At 41.7% G+C, this 16,004-nt stretch overlaps 1 protein-coding gene across 5 annotated transcripts in view; it reads right to left on the bottom strand.

Annotated features, from left to right (window-relative positions):
- The window catches only part of col15a1b (collagen, type XV, alpha 1b), a 72,625-nt gene that overhangs the window by 25,824 nt on the left and 30,797 nt on the right, over positions 1-16,004 (bottom strand). For all 5 annotated transcript variants that reach the window (XM_065954361.1, XM_065954358.1, XM_065954359.1 and 2 more), the window contains 11 exons: positions 10,716-10,903; positions 9,826-10,035; positions 8,790-8,942; positions 5,072-5,143; positions 4,556-4,657; positions 2,755-2,863; positions 1,307-1,347; positions 1,011-1,193; positions 895-921; positions 750-812; positions 577-654 (listed from right to left, as the gene is read on the bottom strand). In XM_065954361.1, the coding sequence (XP_065810433.1) occupies positions 577-654; positions 750-812; positions 895-921; positions 1,011-1,193; positions 1,307-1,347; positions 2,755-2,863; positions 4,556-4,657; positions 5,072-5,143; positions 8,790-8,942; positions 9,826-10,035; positions 10,716-10,903 (1,226 nt within the window). The remainder of the gene's footprint in view (positions 1-576; positions 655-749; positions 813-894; positions 922-1,010; positions 1,194-1,306; positions 1,348-2,754; positions 2,864-4,555; positions 4,658-5,071; positions 5,144-8,789; positions 8,943-9,825; positions 10,036-10,715; positions 10,904-16,004) is intronic.

Below are 16,004 nucleotides of genomic sequence, written 5' to 3'. Positions count from 1 at the left end.
TATTCCGACTGTCCTTTCAAGGCGCAAATTTGCATCCCTGTAACATTTCGCCTTCAATATGAATGTTGAGGAAGTGTGCCGCCTTTTGAGGTGTTACAGGGGCGAGATGGGACAGATGGAGCCAGCGGGGGAGAGCAGGGCTGTGTGAGAGTGCATGTCTATCTCTGTGTGTATGTGGAGCTCCAGTTGGCCGTACTCTCTCGCACTTATAGGCAACTTAAAGCAATGTGAATTCACAGACTGGGACACCAATATTACACCGCTTTGGGATCAATATAAGTGTACAAAGACGTTATGATGAATGAGCTCTGTCCCGGCACTGTTGCAGAATTGAACCGGGAAAAGGGCTAATGTTTGCTCTGCAGGGCAGTTAGGGGTGTGTGTGTTTAGTTGCACAGGTTTAGCGGGCGCAAAAGCCGCTCAGTCTTTTAGTGAGTCAGACCTTCAGATGTTCTTCACACTTGTCCTCACTGCACACAAGGCCTGAAACTTTGAGAACTACATGCTGATCTCTAAAACATACAAAAAACAAACAAACAAACAAACAAAACACCAAAAGTCAACTGGGATACTCACAGGTACACTGCGTGATCTGGGGGGTCCCGGAGGCCCAGGGAGGCCAGGAGGGCCTGGCATACCAACTCCTTGGTCTCCCTGCAGAGCAGAAACAGGAGGAGTTATCTGACTTGTGCAGTTTAATTGGTGGCATACATTAACAGTGAAGCTTTTTAGCCAAAGGTTAGCTGTACCTTGTCTCCTTTAGCTCCAACATCTCCACCCAGTCCTGGAGACCCCTTAGGTCCTCTCTGACCCTGAACAGAAAAACACAGTGTTCATGTGATCTGAAGCAGACTAAAGAAGACAGAAGACGACCTGAAGGGATGAATAACTTACTGGATCTCCTTTTTCGCCCTTGCTTCCCTGTGAAGTGAGATAGTTTTAGTTTTGTATGACATGCTGGCAAGATAAACGCACACATGCTCTCCGTCTCTTTAAGCCCACACACACACCTGCTGTCCCACTCGCCCTGGCACTCCAGGGGATCCAGGAAGTCCTGGCGGCCCTTGGGTCCCTCTTGGACCAGGATAAGCTTGTGCAGGCGAAAGTGTGGGGCCTGGTGGACCGGGTGGGCCAGGTTGGCCTCTGGGTCCAGGATCTCCACGTGCTCCTTTGAACCCATGTCTGATATGACCCTGAAAATTCAGATCGTCGTTCATGTCATTTGGACATTTAACAACAACATGTGTTGGTGCAGAATATTCCAAATATATTGTAAAAAAAAGGAAAAAGAAAGACAACAACTTACATCTCCTGATCTTTCTCCTGGCTCCTCTTCCCGATTTGGCCCTGTACACAGGATATGACATCATCAATGAGGCTAAACTAACCCTAACCCTAACCCTAGGACAAACTGTTCCGTCTCCCCTTTGCCACACATTCATAACCTCATAGAAGCATCACTTGAGTCGACGGGAGCCTCCAGGAAACTCAAGTTCCTACTCAGTTCCTTACCCTCTTGAGAAATGGCTCAGACTCAGAGAATAAAAGGGTGATGGTTAATAAAGCAAAAGATACAGATCTCTAGAATTCACATTTTTACCTTAAGGTAGTGATTATTGTTATTATTTACAATGACGCCTTATCTGAATAGATTTAGGCTCACAGTTTGCTCCATCCGTGTTCGGGCACAGCCCTAACATCACCCACCCAGGGGTGCTGTGGTGGTGAAATCAACTCACAGTTGAACATTTGTTTTTAAGAACTGTGTTGGGTCTGTCAATAAAAGTGAACGATTACTAGAAGTACTCTGTCCGCAATCAGCTCTGCCTGACCACAGAGTCGAAATGGATTCTGTTCAAAAATCCACCTCAGAACGTCTTCCTGAGGATTTGGGCTCACAGTTTGTTCTGTCTGTGACAAGTCATAGCTCAGAGGCTGGCTTATACTAAAACTTAAAGCAATCATCTAATTAGTGGGCTGAAGCACCTGTGCACTGATCAGTGGTGATTCTAGAGTCTCGAAAGGCCCTCTGCAAAAATCAATTGGGGGCCCCTCCAACAACGAGTTCATCACCATCATGTCTGCCACTGTACCGATGCTTACTCCTCTTCCTTTTCCTGTTTCTCTCCTAAAAACGGATTAATTGAAGCATGCAACGCTTGGCAGGGCACCAATAGTGAGTGCTGTCACATGGGGCACTCTGACACTGATATAAATAGTTTGAGCAATAGTCCAAGAAGCCTTCATGTTTTATCTAAAAGTATGTGTTCATGGTGTACTGCAGTAAATAGCCTACATATTTGATGATACAATATGTTCCATAAAAAAAACTTTGTCAAACAGCTCTTATATTCAGTATTTGTGGTGGCACAAAACATTAATGAAGCTGATGGTGTCATTGATGGGATTTTCTGTGTGCTCATCTTTCTTAACTTCTACGGTATTATACTGTATATGGGACAGTCTGTTAACAATGAATCAGAGGCTTGAGGCTTTGGAGAACACCAGTCAGGCGATACTGTATCTGTGATAAAGACTCTTACTTGTTCTATAGAAACAGTTTGCTGTAGTCGTGTTAAACAGGCTTCAGAGCTTTGGCATGATCCACCCACCTCTACCTGACGTACATAATCTTAGTAAAATATAAAATGCAGCAGATATGGATACAGCATCAAACTGTAAATTGTAAAATCTGAATTATGTACCAAAAAAAAAGAAAAAAAAAGAGAATTGTACATGAAGGTTGATTCTGACCTCGTCTAAGCATCTCCTCAGTGGTCTCTGTTGGGGTCTGTTGACCTGAGTACTCATCCAGCTCCACCTCTGGAGCCTCGGTGGGCGGAGCTCTGACTGGAACGCTTTCCTGAGAGAAGAAGGAGAGAAGGTCACCCAAAAATATGAATTCTCCCAATGACAGTCTGGATTTTTGTGAGCAAATATTCTGTCTCATATCACCTCTTGTTTCAAAACAGCGTTGTTGTGCCAGTAAATTAATCAGTGCCGCCATAACTCAATGTTTTTGTCACCATGTCAATCAACCCTGGAAATGTTTCTTACATGAAAATCTAATTTTTCCCCACATTTTTGGTGACACGGACTGCAGTATGAGATGGTTTGAGACCATTTTCTTTGGGTTAAGCTGAATGCTCCTTGATTTTGTATCATACTGAGCTTTTTAGATTCAAATTTCAACATGAGGTAAAAAGTTCACTGTGAAAGATCCAAACCGTACAAGACAGCAGTTTACATGAAGATCAGTCATACTGTATGTAGGCTGTGAATCTGTTTGTGTAACAATGTGGGACATGTAAACACAACATTCACCTTTGGTCTTTCATGTAAAGTCAGATTCAGAAAATCTGCCACAAATTGACACCCATGTGTTTTCCTGGTTCATTACTGTCAGCTGGCAGCTCATTGGCCAATTTAGTAGAACCCACAAACATCATCATATGGAGATTTATGGAATAATCATGGACGTCTGACACATTTTGAGAACTGAATGGACCATTTTGCTTGCTAGAAGTTGTGAAGAGCTGACATTGTCACTGAGAATCAACTGGTCAGTTTGTAGTTAGGGGAGGTTATTGGTCAGCAGTGTTGTAGTACTCTAAATTAGTCTTAGTCTCAAGACCAGTCTCGAGACCGTCTCAGAATCTAAAGCATTTTTACTCAGTCTTGTCTCGACGGTCTTGTCATGCCCCTTCTTAAAAGAACAAATAACTTTCATTTTTAGTTTGATTTTTATCCCCTGGTCATGGCTGCAACCTTCCCGGTGTTACGCTCTGTGAGTGAGTAACACGCCCGCTGCACACAAGTTGAGGATTTTTCTGTGATATTTATGGTCTTGGTCTTGTCTCGGTCTCAGAGCACTCTGGTCTCGGTTAGTTTGGTCTTGACTACAATAGTATTGTGCAGATTTTTTGACACTTGTTCTTTTGCACTCATGCAACGAAACATGTTCAACTTGCCTGAATGAATGAGGCATTCTAATCTGAATGAACCTCTTCATCAGCAACAGTATAGAGAGAGAGAGATAACAAGCAGTCATGGTGACTTTAATATCCGGCAGCATTTACTCCGCTTCAGAGGGACGGTCTCCTTTGAAGCCTCAGAGTAAATGCTGCTGGTGGGATGTTTGGGGTCAGATTGACTTCCTGGTTGTGGGAGAATGACCGACGGCAGCGGAACAGAGAGGAAACAAACACGTGAACAAACTGGTGTACACAGGGAGAGATGTTTTAGGGTCCTGATGATTGGAGGGGGGTAAGCATCATTTAGGTCAGAACCTAAAGCTATAACAGATGTACACACACACATGCACACTCCCACACACACACATGCATTATCATACACACTCCCACACACCCTAGCAGACTAAATGATGAGAGGATTTCTTTCAGGATCAGCAAATAGTCTCAGAAGGCATTGCTTTATGAAGAGCGCTTCCAGGCTACCTCTTAAACTTTTCTTTTGAAGACCAAAATTTCGGTCAAGGTCTTTACTTATTCACTTATTCAATAATGCAGCTAACTGAGAAGTCAAGCCCTCATACCTGTGCCAGGCCGAGTTTCCTCTCCCCGTTGTTGTTCTTCATGATTTCCTCCTCAGACTCTCTGTCATCCAGAGCGTCATCTCCACTGGTGTACCCCGAGGCCTTCACCAAATATCACAGTGTGTGATGGTTTGAGACGAAAGGTAAAAAGAAACACATTTTCCAATTTATGAGGCAGTGTCAAACCTTTTCCCGGTTGAAGATGTATTTCACAACTACATTACTAAAGTCAAGCATTTAAATTTCATTTTTTCCTGCCATGAAATCCAAATGTATTTCTATTTTACAACATAAAAAGTAATTCCTGTAAAGAGGGCAGGAAAGTGCTAATGGTTTTTAAATTTCAGCAGCTACAATCCCCATTTATAGATGCGCATTGATGTTCTTTGACCACAAGGGGGTGCTGTTAACCTACATGTTTTTTTTATTTTTATTATTATTATAGAAACTAATAGCAGCAGAAGTATAGTTGTGTTTGATCAGCTTCTACTGAGTATATGAGTGAGTGTTTCTTACATAAGGGTCATCGTCTTCACACTGATCCTCCGCTGCTCTGGGATTGGTTATCATCAGCTGCTGGATGGATCCCTGCAGAGAGAGAGAGAGAGAGAGAGAGAGAGAGAGATAGAGAGAGAGAGACTTTAGTAACTGCTCAAGCATTAACTGTCTATTTTTTTTTTATAAATAAATAATACGTGAAGTATTGTGGAAGACTTGTGCAAGGTGTAAAAGAATGAGCCAGTGACCACCACTTCAACACATTGACTACATAATGTAAATATACAGTTTTTGAGCATTTAAATGAAAGATAGTACATCTGTGTCCAGCTGTGCTTCTGTTCATCCACATCTGGGCCACTTATTTCAGACTGACTAAGTTAAAGATAGTTTGGTCTTTGGATGTCTAAAGAAACCTGGATGTGTAAATGTATTGTGGATTAAGCTTCATTGACCGTTCACCAGTAACACAAAATAAAAACAGAAGCAACATTATTCAGGATCTGCTTTTATGTAGGCTTTGAAATACCAATTCTTAGAATGAAGGCTTACAATTCTTATTGTTTTTCTTATTCATTTATTTGGGTTGGTAGGTCATCAGCATCATCTTTAACAGTCAAAACCTTTACAAATTAAGGCTTTGATACAAACCATGTAAATAACATGTTGCTGTTCAATTTAGCTAAAACCATTAACTTCAATTAATTTAATTTGAGCGCTGAGACTTAAGATACTTCTGGATAATTCCTTGAATATAATTTTAACTGGAGGACAATCAGGACATTAACTTTTATTAGAGTTTAATAAATAGTTAAATAAAGCCTTTGTGAAAGAGTGTAAAAAGTTAAAGATCTGTGGGCTGTTCTGTATACGTTTGTGTTAAGGTGTAAAGTCCGCACTGAACTCTACATTGAAGAGGGTTCAGATTTCATTGTTTGGTTGCATCTCAGAGATGTAAGGTTTATCTTAACCATTAGAGCTTAACGTCAAAAAAAATATATATATATTGTTGAAAAATGACATTTTGAATGTCTTCCTGTGGCTGATCAGTTAAAAGCACCTTTCTTAATGCCTAATCATGCATAACTAGTCTCCTTTACAAAATGCAAACCCAAGAAATCCACCCTGATACAGCGTGTTCAGATAAAGCTAGTAACTAAAAACCTTTGTACCAGGCTGTAACCATGTTAATTTCTGCTGTGATAACAGGCATTTTAATATGGGGTGTGAATGTGACTTCAGGGTCTTTTGCAGCCAGCCTTAAGTGGACACACAAAGAACTGCAGTCACATGGAAATGAGGAGATACCAGACAATTAAAAGTTCAACATAAAAAAGGACAGTATAAACATATTAAATATTTAAATGTGTTCACTCACGTTGTCAACAGTTTAATTAAGTACACATTTACAGCAGTAATGCCGCAAAGCCAGTCCTCTTGTAATGATGTATGATATGAATCGTGGTGGCTCAATAATCAGGAAACACAAGGAAACCCTTTTTTGAAATCAGTACACTAGTTCATAATTCAAACTCTGAATGAATGTTTTTTGTGCAATTATCTACACTGCAAAAACGTGAATCTTAGCACGTGTTTTTATCAAAACTTTAGTCGAAATGTCAATTTATAATTATTACGCATGCATGATTTAGTAATATAGGATAAGATAAGAGCTGAGTTTTTGCAGTCTACCGCATCATGACTATTAAAGGGTAAGACAGACTTTTTTGACTGGGGTGGCCCAACCCGGGCATTGACTTATGCAGTGGTGGCCTAAAGTGTGATGTGCACTGAAACACACACAAATATAAATGATTTACCCTTTCTAACTTCACCAATCATATTTACTTTAGAATACAACAACAACAATTCTGACGACAGAACGAATCACCCATCTGGGGCAAATAAAGTTGAGGTTGAGTTGATTAGCTTAATTTTTGAATGACACACAAAAAGATTTAAAGTACTCAAAAATCTGAACGCAAACTCCTCCTTAGTTTGAGGTAAGAGTTCATTTATTTCCTATGCCCCTGTCTTATGAAAGAGATATTGATATGTAAAGAGAAGAACTAGCAGCCTTTCAAAAAAATACATAATAGTTGGTTTTAGTCCCGCCTCTGACAGGGCAAATAGCCAATCACAGTTTAGGATTTTTGGGGTGACACCTGGGATCAAAAATCAGATCTCTAGGAAGGGAGGGGGTGGGGGTGGGGTGCCTGCCACCCCTGTCCACCCCTCTGGACACAGGCCTGCTTGCAAATTATTATTTAAATCCCAGATTTAACTGTCATTTTTTCATCTCACTCCCTTTTTATAACCAGAGGAGCATCACACACAAATGATGTTCAGTCCATATTTTCCCCTCGATTACACTCTGTCATTGAGAGATATGATTCTCACACACACCAAATCACACAAACAGGACCTGTGGATATGCGTTAATGGAGAGATGTCAGAGTGGGGCTGCTACACAGGGAGCAGCACACCGAAGCTGTTGGGGGTTCGGTGCCTTGCTCACAGGCATCTCGGAGGTCGTCAGGAAGTGCCCTGGCACCTTTCCAGCTACCAGACCGACTTGGTCCGCACTGTTTGGCCCAAATATTCACACACAAACAACACTGAAACAACATGATGGCACGATAGTGAGATTTCTGGTTTATATATTGAAGCTCTATTGGAATATGGACAGAGATGTCAATTTTATTGGTCAACTTTCAAAACCTTTAAACCTCTGCTGATTAAAAAAGGCCCCGTGCCATGACTGCCATCCTTTGAAACCCAAAGCAACACACCAGAGACACACATGTACACACATGTACACACACATGCAGAGTGACCCAGATCTTTCACACTGGCCATGACTGCTGCTGAGCTTGCACATATATTCAGTGGTCATGCTTCAGATAACCCGTTCACAGAGTCAGGCTACACTGCACAGAGAAGAATAAAGAGGGAATGGTCACGTCCGATCAACAACAGCAGGGCATTTCTCTTTGTGAGCTCTGTAACATTGGAAATGGTTTTCATAATGTCAGTGGGTAGAGAGAAGACTCTCGACTTTTAATACTGCATGGTGTCAATCAAACTGAAACTCAGAAATCCAGCCATTCATTTCTCCTATACTAAGATGACCTCGTCAGGTTTGACATGGCAGCTCACTCAAAGGCTTCAGTCAGGTCCTTGATCTGACCACAACTATGCCTTGTTGACATCTTTGACTTCCTCATCTGCCATCAACTAACTCCCCCATGTATCCCTCCCTTCCACATCCCACCCTCTGTTCCTTCTTCACCTCCTCTCCTCATTCCTCCCTTTCTCTAATCTTCTATGTTTTATTCAGTTGAGTTTGTCACAGAGCCAGCTTTGGGAGTATTACCAGAGGTGGTCAGGACATTTTGACCTTGTGTATTGATGCAGACTGTGTTGGAGGCAGATGGGCCTCGTTTAGCGATTCTTAAAACTTTTAGTAACCAGAGGCTTTGGATGAAGTCATCACACGTGGTAGTGAAGTAAAAAAAAAAATGTAGAAGAAACATCTTGTTCAGCTGAAGAAATTGGTTTTTGATTGAACATTTCCACATCAAAGTAAACATGCAATTGGTCATTCACACACTGATATTCACAGACAAATGTCATTTAAGACCAACAACCTGAACCCCACTGTGACATCGACTCAGGCAGCCCGTCTTGTTCTTTTTTTTGCCCCTTGTGTAGAGAAAAATGATTTCTTAACTCACCTCAAACTTGTCCAGCCCGGTGCTTCCTGCGTTGGCTACAAAAATGCCTGAATTATGTGAGAAAGTGAGACCTTCTGGCCTCCGATGGAAAGCAGTCCGCTCAGCCTCTCCACAGTCCATGTAGAGACGCACCTCGTCGTGCTCCACCACCACCTGAAACACAAACCAAATCGTTCATTTCATTTCTCACAGTTTTCCCTGTTTAATGGTTAAAATGTATTTTTATCATTGTAACTGTACATTAACTCACAAAAAAAAACATGTTCCTTCCTGAATGAAAGAAAACATATTTGCAGTCCTTTGTATGTCAGGGTCAACTTCTGTAGGAAGGATGCATGCCGATCTTCTGCTACGGCTTGTGCATTTATAATGCTGGTTATTCAGCTAAATCAAGATGTAGCGCTCTAGCACCAGTCTCTCAAACCAAAACAAAGCTATCCCTTTAGCGCACCACTTCCTCTCCTCCCACAGCCGTTTCTACGACTGATCTGCATTCAGATACGCAGCCCAAAGTGGATTTAGTTCTTACATTTGAAGTATTTTATACCGAAAATAAGTATATTCATCAGTTAGGAAAGTCTGTTTGTTCTCCTTAAATTATAATCTTGCACAGAACGTCATTATGCCTCTCAACACTGTCCCTAAGTGGACAGGCCGTCTCTCTTTCATACACAAGCTGAAAAGAAGCGCTGTCCTGTCAGTGGGAACAAAATGCTGAGCTAGTTAGGACATGTTTGACATCTGCAATGTAAGTGTTTAAAATGTCCCATATTATACCTTTAATTATCAACACCATTTTCAGGGTGCACACTGATGCAAAGTGCTGTATTTGTTTTGTTGTTACACTAAAGCAGAAAGCACGCAGGTTGCCATGTCACAGAGACTGTAGCTTCAGCGTTTATCCAGCTCTACATCGGTCTTGAAACCTTTTTTGCGTTCTAACCTCTATCCATTTTTCAAAAGCATCTCCAATATTGATCCTATTTTGAGCACGTTTCTGCTTGTGGAGCATGTTGGGGTGCCTTAAAACGCTCACCGTGAACCTTGTCCACTGGTTGGTCATATCTGGGACGCTGAAGGCGGCAGCTTTGTGGCTGTGGGACGCGTCCTCTGTGTCCGTGTAGTACAGTAAGATGCTCTGCAGGCCTCCATGCACAGGAGTGAGGGCCAAACCCAGCTCCACCACCTTCTGACGGGCATCTGTGATGGCAAAGAGCACTCCTCCTCTCTGATTGTCGGGACGCATCTGGAGGGAGAGCAGAACACATCACACATCAAAACAGCTACTTGTTGTTGATTATAGGTCATTTCATTTATGTTGATTATATTGAAATGTCAGTTGAATTTAAAGTACAATCATACTGTCCTGTAGATAGATAGCTGGATGGATATGGATAGATAGAATCATTTTTTGATCCAGAGGTAAATTAAGGCGACCAATGGAAGCCTTGACCCGATCAAAAATGTAAAGGATCTCATGCAGTGTCTGTATTGAGGTTGTGCACATTTAAACATGAATGCAATCGACCGTTTGTCAAGCCCCGCCCTCCTAGGTTACTGTTACTTTTTACGTTAGACAAAATCTCGATAAACTGCTCTCTTTGTTAATGGATTAATGATTAATAAAGTTACATTTTTAATTTACTGTGCCCACCTCTGCAGGTAAATACTAAATATAAGACCGGGACAGAGTTTTGTTTTATCATTATGTTGCACAAGGGGGCGACGCGACGCGACCTTAGTTGACTTTAGATACTTAAGGTTAAACTTTGTGTAGTTTTATAGTGGATGGTATGAATATATTCAAATTAGATAGTGACTCCTAGCAGCTGCATTTTAATTCATGCTGACTCCTCAAAAAAAAAAAAAACAGATTGAGCATGAAGGTGGTTTTAAAGGTCATAACGTTAATTTTTCTGGTGTTACCGTGATGATGATAGCAAAGTCCCTGTAGAATGACCCCGGCACGAAGGTCTTGGTGAGCCGGCCGATGTTGGCATCAGGCCCGAAGCTGTAGGCCGGAAAGCCCTCAAAGCCCGGACTGAAGGCGACAGAGGGAGGGAGGGGGACGCCGATTAACTCCATCAGGTCCAGATGACTTCCTGAGCCTCGGTCTGACAGAGACACAGAGATAATGTACAAATGATTGCATGCAAAGAAAAAGGAAGTTGAAGGTAGCAACCAGCTTAAAGAGACGGCCCCTTCTATGTGTCTTTGACGTGATTTGTGTGCTCGTATCTGTAGTTATTCTAATTTGACTTTTCCATAGACTTGACTACAGGTTGGATACACATTGTATTGTCTCTGTCCCGGTTGAAAGGTCCCTGTTTTAAAGACTTGTCAATCACAGGTATCTCACATTTCATAACATCATTTACAAATCATAGAAGTAGACCTGAAATTAGCCGTTAAGAGCATAATACAGTAGGAAGAAAACTCCAGAAAGTTTCCTGAAAGTGTGACGTATTTTAGCGTGTGCTGAATGCGCCCTCTCATGGCCATAAGAAAAAATGCAGCTTCGCACATGTGCATTTGCCTCACTTTAGAGCCGAATGATGCGTCCACTCCTCATACACATGCTAGGATTGATCCATACATTAGTTTATCGTTAATATCAGACTTTATGTTTTTAGAGTACTAAAGTCTGTGTAAAGCAAAATCAGAAACTTAACACATTATACATGTTGGAAAGAAGTTGTTGTAAAAACCTAAAAAGACTCCAAACTATGTTTGACTGAATTATTTTAACTGTAAGAAATGTTTTCATCCCTTTTAGTTTCAAATTCTTTTGGTGGTCGGGTCACATAGGGGGGTCGGTGATGCACTGGGGTTCTTTAGCAAATTCCCTCCCCCCTGGTGCTACCACAATAAAAAAACAAAACACTGAAGACTTTAGCATCTTCAGTTCTCCCGCTCGATTGTGAGTTACTAAAGTTTCAACATTAACCTACAGTCTGCAGTTTTGGTAGATAGCTGTGTCTTGATTCTGCAAGTGCATCTTCCCTCCCTGCCAGAATTTGAAGAATTTTAACTGTTTTTGACATTTTCTGAGTGTGGGTTTCAGCACACTCACAGCATCCCGGAGCAGAGATTACTGCTCAATCTTTTATGATTTTTAAACTTGTTTTTGTATACACACAGCAGGAAGTTGGTGGCTGTGGCCCAGCTGTTAGAGTTGGTTGTCTCTTAACTGGAAGGTTGTGGGTTCAATGCCCAGTTCCTGCAGCCACATGTTCAATGTGTCCTTGGGCAAGACACTAAACTCCAAAGTTGCTCCCATTGAATGTACATGCTCAAGTCAATTTACCATTTTCCATCATCTCTCTCCTTAGACCAAGAGGTCTGCTGAACTCTTGCAGAAAAAAGTCTGCACACAAGACTATAGTGTCAACAATTTTGTCATTGCTTCCAATGAAACAGGAGACTTGGTTCTTGTGATCCTGAGATGACTTCACTGAAACAACCACCTGTAAGTGGAGTCATCTCAGGGCCATGAGAACTTCAAATGATTGCATTAAACATAGTGTATATATGAAGCGGGTATAGCATCTGGTTACAAAATGAGGCTAAAGTGGAAATGCTGAATTATTTCAAAAGGCCAGAAGGGGGCGACTGCGTAATGTTGCAAAAAGAAGTCAGACTTTTGAGAATCAGTGGGTAAAAAGAGCATTTTTCTCCTGGTGAGTTTTAACGTCTACTTTAAAAAAAAAAAAAAGTTCTTCTGAACTCTTGCAGGAAAAGGGTAATGTTTTAAACAATGTTCTCATTGCTTGTTATGCAATAAAACTGGAGATTTGGTTCTCTTGATACTGACAATACTTCACTGAATCATCCACTGGTAAGTGACCCTTATATCCGAGGTGCACAGAAGCTGTTCTGGCAGAAGTCTGAGGATGTGCGCTGCTGGTTCAAAGAACACATTAAAGAGAGGAAGAGATGTACCAGAATCATCTTGACATGGTTTTAATTTGACCTGATGAGATGTATGCTTGACTGCTCTGCCTCGCATGGACATAATCCTCCCAACGAGAAACGCACACACAATGGCTGGTAATTGGAGTATTAAGTGTGTATGTGAAGGGATTGTTTCACATTCCCCCTGTCTCCCCCTGCCATGGAGCCCGTCTCCTGTAGCGACAAACTCTCACCTCAGCATTCCTGCAAGGCTCTCGGCTGCTATCTATATCTCTGTCTCGCACATCCAACCCACGTGAACACACATAAACCCCAGACCAGACCAGGCAGTCCAACGTCTGGGGGTCTCTAATTCATCAGTCTGACCAACTGGAAACATACCTTATTATTAGAGGGTTTAAGATGAGTTTGTGTGAGGGCTTCCTTCTGTGCACCACTCCCACCTCTCTGCACATTTACACATTTATTGTTGCAAATACAGGTGGTGAGGTGAACAAAACACACTCACACACACACAAACAAACACACCAGAGCCCTCACACCTCCAGTCCAGATGTGAAGTCATTAGTGCTCTGTAATGACTGAACAGAGCAGACGATCACTGGGAGACAACTCAGCCAAACATGCTGACTGAGGAGTTTTACCTTTTTATTCCCGCACTGTGAGATGCTCATTTTAAATACAGGCTTGACTAAAGTCTGGTCCTTCAGTGAGTTGGTAGAAGAGGACTGATGGTGATAACATGTCTTGGATGGCAGCCACACAAATATTAAGAAGGACAATGTTCACACTTTAACTGCTGTCAGTGGCGATTCTATAGTCTGTTGGGGCAAGGCAAAATATAAATTTGGTGCTGTCAGATGGGGCCCCCTAAGGGAGGTTTCCTACTGTCATTGCAAAATTTGGACATTTTGGGTTGTTTCTTTGGTTCAAAGTTTGTCAGCCTCTGGGGCCCCCCAATGGTCTGGGGCCCCAAGAAGTTGCCTGCCTTGCCTGTTGACAAGCAGCGCCCCTGACTGCTGTAAAGGGTTCACATGGTCCAGCTAGGCAAAAAAAAAGAAGTGGGAAGAAATGTTTAATAATTGGGTTTGAAGGAAGTGGCTAAAAACTAGAAATCTTAAGCACATTTGTGAAGAGTCAGTTCACTGTTTGAAAATAGACTCAATGAAAATCGTGTTAAAGGAGCAATATATATATAAGATATCTACTTAATGACATCATAAAATGACCTTACTATATGATCAGACATTAAAGAAACATGTTATGTTGAAGTGCTGGCTTCTCTGTCAACAATGCAGCAGCCAGCATGTCCTAAGTTTTCATTGCATGGGGTGCCTTAAAACCTCCTACCTTCTCTGGTTAAAACAAATACAGACCCTTGTTGTAGTACTTGAAACCGGTCATGCTCTCAAGACCGGTCTCGAGACCACTTTTTGAAGGTCTGTCTTGTCTCGCCAGCATTTAAATATAGCGTGTTTCCTTAATGTCTGATGATTTAGTAAGGTAATTTTAGCAATTTATTCAGTAAATATCTGACATAGTGGTTCAGATAGAAGTGATTGTACCCGACCTAAAAAGCCTCTGCATGTTTCTAATAAGCTCCATGAGCAGAAACGTGCTCAAACTAGGATCAATATTGGAGATGCTTTTTGAAAAATGGAGAGAGGTTAGAACACAGAAAGGTTTACAGACCCATGCAGAGCTGGATAAACACTGAAGCTTCAGTGTCCAAGACATGGCAACCTGCATGCAGATCGACTCTAGAGAGGAGAAGGCGGGGGGGAGAAGCTCTCTCCAATGTTTTGAATTTGGACTGCAGTACCCATTTTAAACACTAGGTGTCAGAGTTACATATTGCTGTTTTAACTTTTAACTAAAGAAGTCACATGCATTTATATAATACTCCCAAGTAAAATGAAGCTGAATAGAGGAATAGTCTAAAGTTGTATTCATGGAAAACCTTGGGAATAAAATAATGTAAAACTAAACGCCTCAGCGCCTAGGGTAGTTTAGACACACACACACACACACACACACACACACACACACACACACACACACACACACACACACACACACACACACACACACACACACACACACACACACACACACACACACACTGGGTTGAAAAATCCCATTATGACATCATGTGATATGGCTTCAAGAGTATACTTGATCCTCATTTTCATTGCGATGGAAAATGTCCTTTAACAAATGTCTTATGCAAACATATGTTCTTACAAAGAACTTCCTGATGATCCTCCTAATTAAAGATGACTACAAAACTCTATAGATTCATTAGGCTGACTCAAAAAGAAAATAAACGTGGTGGTGAGTCAGGCTTCAAACCAGTCAGCCAATGGAATAATATTTCAGTCATTTACTAATTGCTTTTTTGTCTTTGGTCAATCAACAAAACTAACAGAGTGCCTTTCATTCATTCACTCCTCCCTGTTGCACGACATTTTTCCACTCTAACCCCGTCCTCCTGAACCTAATCCTCCCCATGTTGGCCACACATGGATGCTTGATCAGCTTACAAATCCAAATCTAACAACCCCCAATGAGTTGCCACGAGAAAAAGAAAACACACTTTTAAATCTCGACCCCGCTGTGCCACACAAAAGCTTCCAGCTGCTTAGCTCAGTCTCTCTTTGACTTTGGCTCTGAATTATTTAATGCTGAGCACATCAGAGTACAACAGTGTCACAAGCAATTCTTAGGATACACAGGGACATGATAGCAGAACTTTTACATCAGCTGTGATTAAATGATTAGCTTGGGTAGATAATAGACTTAACTACAAATCAACCAAATGTTGTGCACAATATCCGCCCGCCACTGGTTGACGGTGTGGCTCCGGTCATTGGCTACTGCCATCTGACCTAATGCTAAACTATGACCCTGAAGTGAACAATAATGGTATCCCACTCTCAACTATGGCGAACCAAACTCTGGTGCACTGCGAACCGAGACCCCCGTTTTCAAACGGTCCAGAGTTTGGTTCTTTGGTCAGCATCAGAGCTCATTTGAGCATTCACTCCACCCCAAACCAAACGAGCTATCCAACAGACCAACAGACCAAACAGCTCTGGTGTGAATGCAACCTTAGAGGAATCAATCTGTTTGACAACCAGATCAATAAAAATGTTCACATGAGCTTTAAAAATAATTCAAATCACTGAGCAGAACATATAGGAGTGGCTCTTAATGAGGACTTCACAACAAACTGACTCTGCAGTCAACCTCCTTTTTAACGTTTATTAAGCATTTTAGTTCATTGTTTTGGTTTTCCAG

Source organism: Labrus bergylta, chromosome 4 (genome assembly GCF_963930695.1).
Source record: "Labrus bergylta chromosome 4, fLabBer1.1, whole genome shotgun sequence".
Classification (NCBI taxonomy): Eukaryota; Metazoa; Chordata; class Actinopteri; order Labriformes; family Labridae; genus Labrus; species Labrus bergylta.
This window is presented reverse-complemented; position numbering and strand designations above follow the sequence as displayed.